Source organism: Scylla paramamosain, chromosome 4 (genome assembly GCF_035594125.1).
Source record: "Scylla paramamosain isolate STU-SP2022 chromosome 4, ASM3559412v1, whole genome shotgun sequence".
In the NCBI taxonomy this organism is placed as follows: Eukaryota; Metazoa; Arthropoda; class Malacostraca; order Decapoda; family Portunidae; genus Scylla; species Scylla paramamosain.
The window spans coordinates 31,307,027-31,322,930 of NC_087154.1; the positions used below are offsets into that span (position 1 = coordinate 31,307,027).

General features: G+C 44.7%; 1 protein-coding gene and 1 long non-coding RNA gene across 2 annotated transcripts in view; one reads left to right on the top strand and one right to left on the bottom strand.

The window, feature by feature from the left end:
- The window catches only part of LOC135099998 (uncharacterized), a 107,679-nt gene that overhangs the window by 44,119 nt on the left and 47,656 nt on the right, over positions 1–15,904 (bottom strand). The gene's annotated exons all lie outside the window — the stretch shown is intronic.
- Positions 10,339–14,332, top strand: LOC135099996 (ecdysone-inducible protein E75-like). Its single transcript, XM_064002810.1, has 3 exons — positions 10,339–10,483; positions 12,676–12,843; positions 13,026–14,332. The coding sequence occupies exons 1-3, from the start codon at positions 10,415–10,417 to the stop codon at positions 13,383–13,385; spliced, it is 597 nt and encodes a 198-aa protein (XP_063858880.1). The 5' UTR covers positions 10,339–10,414; the 3' UTR covers positions 13,386–14,332.

A 15,904-nucleotide genomic window follows, 5' to 3' on the forward strand; every position in this document is an offset into this window, starting at 1 on the left:
AGTCACCTCAATGAGTCTGACGAGCGTATGCTGCGTACATTCCGGGCACGCACGTGAACTCCGCTGAATCACAATAAATTCCGCAAGGTGTGCCGCTTTAACCTTGTGTATGCAAACATGTGCAATTTTCCTGTCCACAAAACAATTTATCGCCTGTTTAGGAACGACAAGCCTCAATCACAGCGACTTCCAAACATGGACGCGGCTGATTAACCCAAGGAAAACGAGTTCCTATTGTTCCCAGCACTGTGATTATAAAATGATGATGATGATGATGATGATATGGTTGTTGTTTTGGTTGATGTTGTTGTTGTTGTTGTTGTTGTTGTTGTTGTTGTTGTTGATGTTATTGTTTATATGAAAAATACGCAGACAGGAACACACACTACCCCCCTCTCTCTCTCTCTCTCTCTCTCTCTCTCTCTCTCTCTCTCTCTCTCTCTCTCTCTCTCTCTCTCTCTCTGTAATCACATGGTATCATTATCAAAATATCAATTCTGTCCTTAAACTTATGTTAAAATAACAGTGCCTATTGACGAACAGTGCTGCCTCATCATCACCTAACACAAATGATAAAAAAGACAAAGTTGTAACAAAAGTAGTTCCATTATATACGTCATCAGCATACCAGAGCTGCAGGAGACGATTACAAAATAAGTAATCTGATTGGCGTGGTGATGACAAGGCAGAAAGAGATGCGGAGGGTATGACTGGGAGACCTTAAGTTATAGAGCGAGCGAGCGAGAGAGAGAGAGAGAGAGAGAGAGAGAGAGAGAGAGAGAGAGAGAGAGAGAGAGAGAGAGAGAGAGAGAGAGAGAGAGTGTGTGTGTGTTTTTTCTCGGTGATTAGTTTCGTTAGTCAGCAGGTCGCGTCAGCTTTACCACCAGTGTCGTGTGTTTCCCCGAGCCTTCCTTCTTTCCTTCTTCAGTATTTCTGTACACTGATTAGTCTTCTTTCACTTCGATGAACGTCCTTTTCTTTCTTTATGTTTACGTTTTTTGCTTCTTCACAGCATTAGTTGCACGTAGTTCTTATCATATATATATTTTCGTACTCGTGTGCCGCGCAGCGCCTTATGACCTCAATGTTGCGATGAACTATGTCAGTCAGTGATCCATTCATACGCGTGGTGACAGGCATACAAATGGTCCATGACGGAAGACTGGGAAACTCTCGGCTTCAGATTTTATATCTCCGCAAAACATGAAAGCTTTTACTTGTTGTATACATGTTCACTGACCTTTTTCCTTTTTCCCCTTGCATTCTTTCAATTTTAACTGAAAAAGACAAGCCGTTATAACGTGCTTTAAATCCTTTAATGTTTTTCGTCTGCCATTTTTTTACGTTACTTTCTTTGTTTAGTTTTAGTTTATCTGCAGTGTTTTCCCCTTTCTCACTCTCTTTTTCCCAGTTCTACCCACCCTGCCCTTCACTGCAGCCATAAACATTTTCTCTGCAGTGAAGCAGCGACGACTTTTAGTGCTGGCTATAATTAGAGCAAGAGTCCATTTCCTTCTTCCGCGGTGTCGCCGTTCTGCAGACGCACCAAGAGAACGCCAATCTTATTCTATTATACTGCCTTTTCGTGACGCAGGGGCGGCAGACTCGCCCTCAACAATTTCCGCAGCGACAGGCAAAAGACTCACTTGCAAGAACCATAAAAGCCACTATTAGTTACCCTTCCCAGCCACTGATTATACGCGGTGCTTCGAGTGCAGGAGCGTCCTGATGAGGGGAGTCACCTTGGCTGAGTTAAGGTCCCCGTGAGAAGGAAGAGAGGAAGGAAGGAAGGAGCCGCCTCAGGAGCACAGGGGTCAGTGCTCGGTGCCCACGATGATGCCTGGTGTGCTGTGGGGAGTGTTGTGCTGCTGTCATGTCACTGTGACTGTGTGCACGCGCCAGAGTGTTACATGAGTGAATGAGACAGAAAAAGAGAGGCAGACAGGCAGGCAGGCAGGCAAACAAAAACAGATATGCAGACAGATACACAGACATACTCGTTTACGTAGATATACGAAAGCACACACACACACACACACACACACACACACACACACACACACACACACATACAAGGTTCACGACTGCCACGTGAAGTGCCAACATTCCATACAGTACGAATAGCACAATGGGCTTATTATTTCCTTGAAACAATAATTTCACTACAACAGACATTTCAGATCTCTATCACTTGCTATTTATCAACATAATCCTTCACAGCCTGATCTCCTCAGCTGTGCACACCACTCTAGAAGGGAAGAAACAGAAAGACGAAACACGAAACACGAAAACATTTTATAAAGAACATTAAAGCTAAAAAACATAAACAATTCAATCAGAAAACTCCACGAGAAAAAGACAATTCAAAGGAGACACCCTGCTCATGAACACAAGGCCGACACACACGGAAGCTTCAAAAGACATCAATGAAAAAATTCAGCATCCAACTGTGAACCTCGACACTAACATCATTTCACGCAATTTAGAGGTAATCCTTTTTTTTCAGCATGGTCGCTACATGGTTCCCCTTTATAGTTCCCTTCCGCCTTAATGTTACCAACTAATCTTCAAACTTTCCTAGCTAAAGTTTCCGAGTTTACGCAACTTTCCCCACAGGTTTTACCACGTCTGTCACATGTAGCTCAGCCATCACCAGAGACGAGTCACAAAGAAAGGCGCTGACGAATCTGGGAGTAAGCATCACGCCCACCACACGCCTAGCTTCAGACAAAAAATGAACAAACGGGAGGCAGGTCACAGAGTCCTCTCGTGGTGACCGGGTCGTGTTGCGAGGTACCCGTCAAGTAGCTGGCAACGTGATATGCCACGCCCCACCAAAGGCTCACCCGGTGCAACTGCAACTTACGTAAAGATATTTCGCATAGCAGCGCTATCACCAACTCCACGAAAAACATCACCCTAAGTTTGGTCCGTTGTGGAGAGACACGTTGTGATGTTTCCAGCAAATCATTCCGCTCCACCAAGTGCAATTATTATCACTACAATTAGTCAGTCCATTAGATACAATTATGTCTACAAATGAAAATCATATATATTATAATGTGTTATAATCATGCATGACAAGTGCAGTAACCACTTATAACTGTTCACATAACAGTCATGAAGTCAATGCACGTCCTTATGGAGGGTCCCTGCACACTGCCACCACCCACACTTGTCATGTACAACATTAATCTTACGGGATTCATTTGGAATCATATCAAAACACTGCAAGTCGTGATTTCCTGCAACCAACCACTTAAATAACCGTCTATCTAGCAGTGAACTTAACCAACCAAATGTATAGCAAGGTTTGGAATAAATATCTCATTCGTCTTGAAAAAAGTAGTCTCTTCAACACATCTGCAGCGCCACGCAAGTGCAGGCAATGGTGGGTGCCACTGCTGCTGTCCATCAGGTCGCCAGGAGATGCTGTGGTTGGTGCCGCCCCGCGTCACCCGAGGCGGGGAGGATTAATGGCGTGATGCGAGGCTGCCCGGGAATAAAATACATTCCGTCCCCAGAGTGAGTGAGGCGGACGATGGGGACAGCCGAAAGAGGTTGATGGGCAGCGGCTAAGGCAGGGAGGCGGTAGTAGTAGTAGTAGTAGTAGTAGCAGTAGTAGTAGTAGTAGTAGTAGTAGTAGTAGTAGTAGTAGTAGTAGTAGTAATGATCACCGTAGTTTTAAAGTATTGTAAGCAGGATCTAATTATCAAGTTTTTGTCTAAAAAAAATTCCCCTACCGAAACAGAGAAAAAGGGCATCGTTTTTCTCCATGTTTGGCTTTTTACTGCAGGGAAGGCGAGGTGAGTGTCCCCGGAGCGGCGGTGCCAGTTGTCTGCTGGTTGCCCGCCACGACCTTCACCACCCTCACCACCTGACCACTCACACTTTTACTTCCTTGCTTTCCTGCAAGCTTGCGCCAGCATGACACTGCATCGGCCCAAACTGTCCTCATTGCGGCGTCCCGCCATCATCGTACACCGTATATCGTCCAGACCACTAAAAAAGAAAAGGGAGGCGCGACGCGTTCACGCCTGACCTTGGCAAAGACCGCGGCAAGGTCGTCCGTGCGCCGGGCCAGCGTGAGCGAGGTGGCAACGCCGCATAATAACTCGGGAACCATCTCCTCTCCCTGGAACACTTTTTGGGCAACATTCGATCATGTTTCGCCTCGCGGCCACGCACCAGGCGAGGTGAGGCTGTCCCGGCCTGGCACGGCGCCCGCCACGCTGAGGCTCACCCCGCGGGACAGGGTGGCGTGGGAATGAGTCCCCGCTGCCACTGCTTTCAGCTGACCCAGAGCTATTATAAAGAAACACAGGCAATCATAAAGCCTCTTTCATTTTGGGACATGAATCATAAGTAAATCAAATATATAAACACTGATGAGAAATGACAATTAAGCAGATAAAACTTTTTGAAGCAAATATTCAATTTATGTCTTCAATGAAATTTTGACCCCTTCATTTCATGCCCTGCCAAGGTTTGACGGACTGGATAAACCAGTCATGACTCATACGATTATTAATTCTTCTCATTCTCAATTAATCATCCACTTTAACATCGGTCTGACAAGAAACTTTTCGCTAATACTACTTTTTACTTCAACTTTCAATTACTACTCATTAATGTATACATTCATGTGTCACTGTTCGTGGAAGTGTGACGTGTGACTGAAGAAAAGACGGATCAGCCTGGGTTGTAAGGCTACTTTTTGCGATTCTTTTGTCTTCGCTAATCGTTAATTCTTATGGTAATTATTCCGTAACCCATCGAGTGTTGCAATAAAACCGCTGCAGGGAAGGGTGACACGAAGTGTCTTGGATTGCGTACACCCGCCAATGCTGCCAAACTCGTTTATTCACCGAAACATTGAGGGATGAGCAAGTCACTCCTTAATCAGTCATTTTGAGACATCAGTGACTTGTCCCTAACTCTTTTGAAAGAAATAACATTCCCTGTAACCCTGAGTATGCCCGCGTTCAAAAGATTCCGATTCTTTTCGGAAAGTGGAAAAAAAACAGCCAGAATCTTTCTCTCATTCTCTTTTTTTAGGAAGAAGCAACCAACCGGCTCTCTCTCTCTCTCTCTCTCTCTCTCTCTCTCTCTCTCTCTCTCTCTCTCTCTCTCTCTCTCTCTCTCTCTCTCTCTCTCTCTCTCTCTCTCTCTCTCTCTCTCTCTCTCTCTCTCTCTCTCTCTCTCTCTCTCTCTCCAATTGCCCAACCTCCATTCACACGCTCGGCTGGGGTTGAAATCACATTCGCCTCCCGACACAGACACCGAGGAATCAACAAGAGATCGGGGCACAGCAAAGCGAGGCTCGCAGGTTGGGTGAACGAGGATGTGGTGTGCGATGAGCACCGGAAATACATGTACTACTAATAATGGCCGGACACTCCACGTCACGGTTTGTTTACCGCGATGAATTCTCGGAGGGGCACGGGGTCATCTTTGAGACGACACGAGTAGTGAATGTGTGCGCAATGTGTGCTCTCTGTTGTGCTGTACGTGGTGGTGTCACCTGAGGTGCAATATTTTCTCTCTTTTCTTTTCTGTCCTGCAAAATAGAAGCATCATAAAGACATATTTTACATTTAGACAATCTTCATGCTGCTCCTGATTGTCTTATTTTTGTATTTCAAATATCCTGACACTTTTTTTTTCATCCTTACTGTGTCCAAGCGACCTGTTGCTGTATCCGACAAATCTCAGCACACACATGCGTGTTCTCCGTGACGCCACACCTGCAGCGGACTGAGGGGCGTCACGGGCTGGTCGTTTTTAACAAGTACCATACCCCAGCTACAAGTGAAACGTAAGACCGCCAACAAAGTTCAACTATTACACTGCCATACATAAAGCAAACCCATTACATGTGTTCAAGAAAACACTTTTGAGTCATTTAAACGACAAACAGAAACGCGAGAATTATAACACGATGTAGTAGGTTAAAAATAAAATAACAGGTGTCTGCTCGCTCGCCGCTCCCCTCAAGGCACCAGTAACAGCGTGTCCAGATAAGGAAGAAGCATCCGCACTCTCCGGTCACTTCCTGCCCCTCAAAATTGATAATCACGCCCGCGGGACTCGTAATGTCTTGCTTAGTGACAAAAAACGCCCCGCCACGCCCTCCTCGCACCATTCGTCTTTCCCTCAGCCTGTGATTACATCGGCCAGGGAAGAACCAGGGATGTCAGCCAGTCCCCGGGCTGCGGCCAGCCAGTGCTGCGTGCCGTGGTGAAGCTTTTTGTTCCGATCGGCAGCCAACTGGGAATTGAATTGTATTGTGTGAGCTGAAAACAACATGCCCTGGAACTGACCACTGGAGAAATATGTTAAAAGTACAGAAATGTTTACATTAGGAGAATAATTCAAAGCTTGGACACAAAATATGCAAGGTTGGATATAGGAAAGGTGTAGAGTTCACTATGTGACAATAAACTTGAGAAAAGTAAAAGAAGGTTAATATATAAGAGGACAATTTTGAGCGGCTGTGTTTATCGTTATATCACCATTTCATCGTAATTAATTTCGTATGCACGTATGAAACCAATCTGGATTCATGCCTCGCCTCCCCAACAAAAAAAGAATAATAATTATAAAATATAAAATAAAAAAGTAAAAAAAATCTGAAAACATCCATGAAATTACATTGACCAAATATAAACAATGCCCATGAGACGCCTCAGACGGGCAGGGAATCTACCTGCGGATCGTCCAGCGGATGCACACCTGCTCCTCTCCGGGTATTAGGTGAACCTTTTCATAATATTGTGCTCATACACTTGACTAATCGATCTAAGCATATCCAATGACATCTATTTCATTACTGGCTTTGAGTGAACAGTACACCTGGAAGCGATGGCATCAGTAAAACGCTTTGAATTTAGACATTGGTCCAAAACTCCATCAGAGATTTTGATGCAAAGATTAAAATTGTTTGAGCCAAGAGGGAAAGACACTGACTAATGAAATGATTTATTGATTTACTGATTGAGTGATTCATGTAAGGCGCCGCATCAAGAGCGGGAGGAGAAGTGGACTCAACTGGACAAATGGTGTCGGTGGATAGCATGAATGGCAAACTGTTAATGCAGACCCAAGACATAAAGATTTGAAATGTCGGAAACGTCTCGTATGACAGGTTATTCTGACCAAAAGGTAAAAAGGCATCAGATCCAGAGACTTTCATTATTCAGTCACACACACACACACACACACACACACACACACACACACACACACACACACACACACACACACACACACACGAGAGAGAGAGAGAGAGAGAGAGAGAGAGAGAGAGAGAGAGAGAGAGAGAGAGAGAGAGAGAGAGAGAGAGAGAGAGAGAGAGAGAGAGAGAGAGAGAGAGAGAGAGAGAGAGAGAGAGATCCATGCATCACTAATAGATAAAGATGTAATAACAGTCAGTGGCATGCAGCAAGCTGAGGGAGGCTATCTAGGGGCATCTGTGGGGCCTCGGCGTCACCCTGGCCTCTGCCCTCCAACGCCCGCAAATCACAGGGTCCCGACACACCTGCTCCACCAACCCCACACTCACCTGCCTCAAATTAACACACCTTCCCTTACCCTTTACTCTCGTGTCGCCATCACCTAACCATATATTCTTTTCTTCTTTTTCTATTATAAAGGATTCTGGCCAAAAACAACACAAAGCTAAGAAGAAGGAGCGCTTATCTACAAATCTCCGGAGAATAGAAAGAAGTTCCAGTCGCGTTACACAGTTTGATCATTCTGTACGTGCGATATCTCCCAGGAATTTTCTTGTTACGGAGAATCTTTGGAGGTTTGGGAGTCTGCAGGGAAGAGGTAGAAGAGGCTTGGTCTTAGTGTGGAGAACAATGGAAAAAGACAGAAAACGTAAGGCTAGGGAAAGGTGGAAGGAGCATTGTCTTGGTATGGGAAACGACGGAAAGGAGGCAGAAATATATACGAACCTAATAAAAGAAGGGAAGCTGCAAGAAGCCACCAAAATGAAAGACAGACTCGTGTTATGCAATGAGGTGCACATAAGACAGAATAAACTGTTTCAAGCGAGGAATGTCAGTACACATCCTGAACTAAATTAACTCATTTGAAACTTTTATAATCAACTTCACTTGAGGAAACTAATAAGCGTTTTCTTCGACTTTTTTTTTTTGTGCCCTTGTGCCAGTTTGCTTAAAAAAAAAAACGAAAAATATACAAGATCCAAGTGACTGAAACCAATAACTCAACCTGATTCTTAATGCTTATAAACCCCCCTCTCTCTCTCTCTCTCTCTCTCTCTCTCTCTCTCTCTCTCTCTCTCTCTCTCTCTCTCTCTCTCTCTCTCTCTCTCTCTCTCTCTCTCTCTACCATACCAGTCGTCTGTTAGAAAGCCTGCAGATTACTAAAACTTTTCTCTGCAACCAAAAACTAAGTAAATAATTTGTTTTTTGCTTATTTTTGCCTGTGGGGTGAGAAGAAGGCACAGGTGGGCGAGGCAGGAGGAGGGAAAGCTGCAGGAAGGAAGTGAAGGACGAAATATTGCGAGAAGCAGGAGTGGGGATGAGATGAGGTGGATGTGGAGAGAGTTGAGAGTGGTGGAGTGATGTGGCTTTGTTATTCCCCTGGTGTGGCTGCTTCGCTTCCTGCTGCTGCTGCTAATACTACTACTACTGCTACTACCACCACGAACAACAACAACAACAACAACAACAACAACAACAACAAAGTAACAGTAGTCATTAACATTTTTTCTCAACATATCTCTGAACACACACACACACACACACACACACACACACACACACAATCATTCATTCTCGTGAGTGACTGAATTACTCAAGCGAAACTCCTCCTTCCTTCCCTCTTTCTTTTTATTTCCTTCACTAATACTCAAATCTTTCCCACACACACGGCGCGCATCATCACGCTTCCCGTTCGTCTGCTGTCCACCACAAGTTCCCACGGGGGTGTATGAGGCAACCTTGAGCCTGTGTGTGTGTGTGTGTGTGTGTGTGTGTGTGTGTGTGTGTGTGTGTGTGTGTGTGTGTGTGTGTGTGTGTGTGTGTGTGTGTGTGTGTGTGTGTGTGTGTTTATTCATTTATCTATCTATATTCTCTTTTCTATTTCCATTTACTCATCCATTTATTTTTTTTTTTTCTAAGCATCACCGTACATTTCCATCCCCTCCTGTCATTCCTCGGCCTGTATTCACCCAGAAAAGTCGTGTGAGGCGCTGTGTTTCCTCCATGTTGCTCCTCACCACGCGTCCCCTCACAGGTTCCCACACGGCACTGCTCTCACAACCCGCTGAGTGCTATTACGATAACTGGAGCCTGTCTGAGTGTTGCATTTTAGCTTATCTCGTGGGATGAGTATTCCAAGTTATCTTAATGATGCAATGGAACAGCAAGGATCCACTCACCATTACCCATTCACTTATTCTAACTTAACCTAGATCATTAACAACAGTGGTTTATATTATGTTAGATTTGGTTAGGTTAGGTTAGGTTAGATTAGATTTGGTTAAGCTAGATTAGATTAAGTTATGTTACGTTAATGCCACTGTTATTCTCTTATCTGAACTACACTAACAACTGGTCGCCCTCCGAATAAGAGCGGTTTCAGTTCCGTATTCTTGAGTGAAGTGTGATCAAATGTGAGCGTGACTGCCTACATGTGACCGTAAAGTTCTATTCCCACGCTGAGACTTTCCACCAGTATCTGAAAGCTGTACAGTTATATAGCATCCCTGTCTCTAGATGGATCGGTTTTCGTCTCTGCTCACCGCACAGAAACTTACCAAGTTGGAGACTGAAAGCTGCAAAAGTTCAATCTTTAAAAAAAGTGGGAATCAGAACCGTTCATTCCTAAGTCACTCTTGATAATGCACTGCTTCTCTGCTTTTCAATTACCTTTCATTACGTATTTTTTTGGCCCGTCTATTTATTTGTTTACTTATTTTCTTATACATCTCACATTTTCAAATGTTACTGATTTATCTATTTATTAATATTGTCACTGCTATGGTCGTCTTTTGCTAACATTTGGAGCACTGTAGAAAGAAAGGTGTTAACACGGACACTCAGAATAAAGAGTATGGGAGGTCGATTTTGTCTTTTCCGCGCTACAGAAGTATTCTAAAGTCTGTAATACAATAAAAAAAAAAAGTGACTAAAAAGTTCCATCTGATTATGGAAAAAAAATGTATTAACAGAGAAAGGAGAGAGGTACTTTTAAACCATCAACATAGATCTTCCACTTCTGTTCTCTTCTTATTCCTTGTCTTGCATCAACACAGTTAAAGCTATAGAGGTGGCTGTGCTTCCTCTGTGTTCTTTCCTCGGCCAGCCTTGCACCATTCTTGCAGCAGAGATCAGGCCGAGCGGTGGGGCTCTACAGGTGGTTCTCTCTGCCCACAGTCATGATGATGGTGGTGGTGGCGGCGAGGCGGGCAGCGGGATGGAGCCGCGGCTCCTCGTCCACACTGGAGGTGAGCTAAATTGATTCTTCTTCCTCCTGTTTTGCAGACGTTTTCTTTTCTTCTCTTCCTCTTCTGCCTTTTCCCTCTTGTTCTTATTTTCTTCTTATTCTTATTCTTATTCTCATTATTATTATTATTATTATTATGATTATTATTATTATTATTATTATTGTTGTTGTTGTTGTTGTTATTCTTTTCTTCTTCTTTTTTCTGGTCCTTGTCCTTGTCCTCCTCCTTCACACACACACACACACACACACACACACACACACACACACACACACACACACACACACACACACACATGTGCGCGAAAGAGGAAACACAACAAAACAGAAAACGGGAAAAAAAAATGAAGAAAAGTGTTCACTGTAACAAGAGGATTTGGTTTAGACTTCCTGCGCCTCTCCAGGGCTTGGCGGCGAGAGGTCATGTGCCGCGGGTCAGGAGGTCAGGTCAGGTCAACTCCAGTGCAGGATGAGTGAGTCTCGTCGCGTCGCAAGTGAATAATAGGTGCGGAAGTCCTCTGCATTTCGCTTCCGCCTGAGTTTCGAATCTTCTCTCTACGATGAGTCTCAAGTTATTTAATAGCAGGAAAACGCGAGGTGACTCTAAGTGGCTTTGCTGGTTTTCTTCCCTTTCCTTTGTGTAGCTTTCTTCTTTTTTTTTTTTTTTTTACTGCTATTGCGGCGCATCAGGTCACCTTGGTTCTAATTAGGCAACAGGTGGGGATAAAATGAAAAAAAAAATTTCCGTTAGCTCAGTAAGTGCAGTTTTTTTCAGCTTTTTTTTCATATTAGCGTAAACTCTCTCTCTCTCTCTCTCTCTCTCTCTCTCTCTCTCTCTCTCTCTCTCTCTCTCTCTCTCTCTCTCTCTCTCTCTCTCTCTCTCTCTCTCTCTCTCTCTCTCTCTCTCTCTTCCCGCATCTCGCACCACAAATTCCCTCACCGCCCCGACGATCATTTCCTACTTTCAGTTTCCCACCTTCAGTTTCATTAGTGACTAATGTCTTCCTTCCTTCCTCATTACTTTTCCACATTAATCCTCCGCAGCTTTCCTCCTTACATGCTCTCCCTTCCTTCCTCCGCCATGGCACTCTTCCTCTTCTCAACCTCCAAGGCTTCCTCTCGTCTCGCGCTTTTCCCATTAACAAAGTGATGATTTCCAGAGATAACAGAACGCCCCATGGCTTTTTTACATGACGCATCCTTTCGATCCGCGGCCCCATATCATTATCAGTTTCGCATGGACGTTGCCAAGTGGACTCAGAGTGGGCCGCACGCCTGCAGGGCAGCAGCGGGCACCAGCAGCGCCACTCGGGTCACCTGGGTTGCCTGGCGCGGGTTGTTGCTCCGAAATTGTTCATGCAGTCTTCCCTACGAGAACTGTTATTCTTCTTGAGTCATTGTTCGCTGTGCTGTCATTGAAACAATTAAGAAAATTACATGTAATTAGAGAATAAAGGTTCACAATACAATCTCTGCCAAGCCTCTAAACAGATACAAAGGCTCCACTCCGCGGCTCATCACCACAGCCTCGCACAGCAATGGCGACAGTGGTGGTGATGGGGGCGCCGACCCCTCACACGGGCCACACTCACGGCGTGGACGAGGAGCAGGCTATGCATCTCGAATATAAATATTTGGTTTTCTTTCGAGCTTCATTATGGTTCTTTTTATTTATCCCATCATTTATGTTATTCATTTACTTTTCTTATTTATTTACTTATTTTAATCGATTTATTTATTTTCTTAGTCTTTTATATATTCATTTATTGGTTTATTTATCTATTTATTTATCTTTATTTTGTTATTTGATTTCATTTACTTATCCTTTATTTCTTTTTTTTATTTATTTCTTTGTTTATTTATTTATTAATTTATTTTTGCAAAAAAAGTTACACACGAGAATAAAGTGAATGAAATGAAGACGTCATAACTTGATGAATGGCGTTGTAAGCAGCGGGCCCAGCATACCGACAAGGGCGTCGCCTGTAGACTGTGCCTGTCAGTGTGTGTGGAGGAGGAGGAGGAGGAGGAGGAGGAGGAGGAGGAGGAGGAGGAGGAGGAGGAGGAGGAGGAGGAGGAGGTGGAGGAGGGCATGTCCTCTGTGTTATTACCAATCACTACTATACAAAGAGACACTTGAGTGCAATGAGTCTGCTTCTGACCTCATAATTACCCTGAGCCTCCTTAACACAGGTGCTGCAGCGGCTGGCGAGCGGCGGCAGCGACCAGCCCATCAGGGTGAGGCAAGACACGCCGCAGCCTGGGGAGTCGCCTATCTACTACGTGCAACTGCCCTCCTCGCCCTACTACTACGTTGACGACTCCGCCTTGGCCAGCGTGCCCCTCCCGCCCCACACCAAGGCAAGTACCCGCACAGTGCACCCACACGTCTCCACCAGCAAACACAAACAAAAAGGTATCAGACAAGAAGTAAAGAGAAACACACGAACATAAACATTACCCGAGACACACTCTTTTCTAAAATATTTTCTCAATACCCAATCCATCACACAGCGCCACAATAACCCAGCCTTCCCCGGCAGGTGGACATCGACTTCTCCATCAACGGAAAGCCCTGGGCAAGGTGTACCACTACAGCTCCCCCGCCACCAAGCTCCACTACCTTCCACTATCACTCCACTACCTACCCCTGCCATCCACCTCAGCACCCCCGCCGCCCTCGCCCACGCCTACCACCGCTGTCATCCACAACCATCGCTCCTGCACCTACGGAGTCTCCTTCGCCAGACGCCACGCCGGAGAAGCCACTGAAGCGCTCTAAGGTGACGCTGAAGAAGAAGTTTTCATTCAACGGGAAGCCCACGAAGGTGTACGTGTGGCGGGGAAGTTCTCCGCTCACTATAAAGAACCACAGGAGAGCTCGCCGCCCCTTCAGGTTCTGAGCTGAGGCGTCTAGATACTGAAGCGGCTTCTATTTTACGTTAAGAATAAAGACGGATTAATGGTGTGCAATAAGTGCTATATTATGAACACACAAAAGATGGCATAGAAAATAAACGCAAGATTGTTACATTACGAAAAACACATAAGAAGAAACTGAAAAATAGTTTAATCACTTCTACGTTAGAGAAATAAATACACAGATAAATGTATGAACAACGTGTGTAATGAATAACACATTAAGAACACATGAGAAACAAAAAGGCATGTAAAATTTTTCACGTTTAAAAGTAAAACAAAAAAAGCATGAAACAAGTATTTCGTTAAGAACACAAATAAACAAAAAACAAAACATAAAATATAAGCGTAAAAGTGTTATTCTTTTTACTTTATTTGATGGAAACACACCGTCGTGAACGTGGAAGCATGATAAAGTCAGTAACACGTACTTTGACATGCTACTTGTCCACCTTTCCCTCTTCCGTTGAAGGCGCCGGGAGGAAAGGAACAAAGCAGCGCCTGACAGCCAGCAGTCCCGTCCCCCCTGCCCCCCACGGCGCCGCGTCACCACTACCAACACGCCACTGATGGATGGGATGCAAATTACGGCCAACTCAGCAAAGCAACAGAAAGAAAACATAAATAATTCAAAACAAAGGATTGGCCAAACGTGCCCGGCCCCTCCCGCACACCTGTACCCACACACCCACACCCACACACGGGTCACAAGGCACTCCCTCTCCTGGCGTACGGAGACTTAATAATCACGTTGTTAGTGCCGAGTCAATAGGAAGCCTTAAAAGATTAGATATATTTATGGATAGGGATGATAAGTAGGTATGCGTCTGTATGTTTTATGAAGGGACTGCCACGTGTAGGCCTGCTGGCTTCTTGCAGCTTCCCTTATATTATGTTCTGTCTATTCTCAGTAAACGTTCTTCTATAACAAGGCATCTCTTATGTCCCTTCCCTCATAGACGTGTATTATTAGACGCTTTGCTCTCGATTTAGGAATATTTTCAGAGGCCACAGTGAAGACTGGTCGTGTCCTTAGTCTCTCTCTCTCTCTCTCTCTCTCTCTCTCTCTCTCTCTCTCTCTCTCTCTCTCTCTCTCTCTCTCTCTCTCTCTCTCTCTCTCTCTCTCTCTCTCTCTCTCTCATGATAATGTAGAATCCTTGTTAAACTATCACTACAATAATGAAAACATGGTCGAAACCATTTTCAACAACAGCCTGTCAAATGCAAGAGATGAGATGACGAAATGTTTAGCAATACGGTCTCTGGCCATTAGCTCATAACATTTGGAAGCTCCGTCTTGGCCAGCCAGCACCACCCCCTCCACCTCCTCTCTCCTAACCCTCCCAGAGCAGCAGCAGCAAAACGAGGCGGAGAAGTGAGTCATGTCTTCCGGCAAACACCTCCCGTGGCTGTTGTCTGACATGAGCCGATTGCATCAGCCACGAAAAATACATAAATTATGGCATGATTACAGACTTCGGCTTCTCCTTCCTGAATGCTCAGTGATGGTACACTCAAAAAGAGTATAGGGTCTGCCCGGCCAATTCACTGAACTTTTAACAGGTCTAACTTTTTTTTCTTTTTTCTTTTTTTTTTTTTAGACGCTATCCGAGCTTTTAGTGAAGGATAAACATCCATCTGGAATTTCGCTGATTTTTTTTTTTTTTTTTACTGTATAAGATGGTTATTTTTTAGCGTATCAGTAATTAATCCGTGTCTTCCTTACAGAACATGAACCAAGGCCCAAACTATCTGTCTTCTGCGGAAAAATACATGACTACCCACGGTGTTTCTGTACGAGGGCCGTGGACTACGGGACCCCGGGCCGTGAGTGGAATAATTAATGACGGGGACAATCGCAGCGCCTTGAAAGGTCCCGCGTGGCAGAAAGCTTGGGGTCATTTTTGTGTTTTTTTTTTCTTTTTTTTTTTTTTTTTATCACAAGAGTCGCCGACGCCCTCTGGAGTGGCGGGAACAAGCGAGGGGGGAGGGAGGAAAACGGTGAACAGCAGGCACCCACACTCATGTAGAGCAAGGCAAACCTGTGTTGCAATTCCCTCAGCGCACGCACACACACACACACACACACACACACACACACACACACACACACACACACACACACACACACACACACACACACACACACACGTGGTTAAGACATTCCGATGATTGGTGCTCATCTATCATCTGGACTCACAACGAATTAAATTGTCTGGATTCAAAATACAAAATTAATGCTGGTTCACGTCAGTAATGGTGAGGTGAACACTCGCAGCTCTTCACGATCACTGTGTGACGATTACTGCTCACTTTCATGTTATGCTCATGTCGAAATATTACACTCATCTGCATACTTGCAATGCTGCAAATGAAAATAGTCATCTCAGGATTTTACGGGAGATTGAGACATCCTCGTCCCTGCTTGTCTGTCAAGTCACCCTTTGTGAAGCAAACACATTGTTTTATGACGGAGAATTAATCGCTTCCAGGACACAGCCGA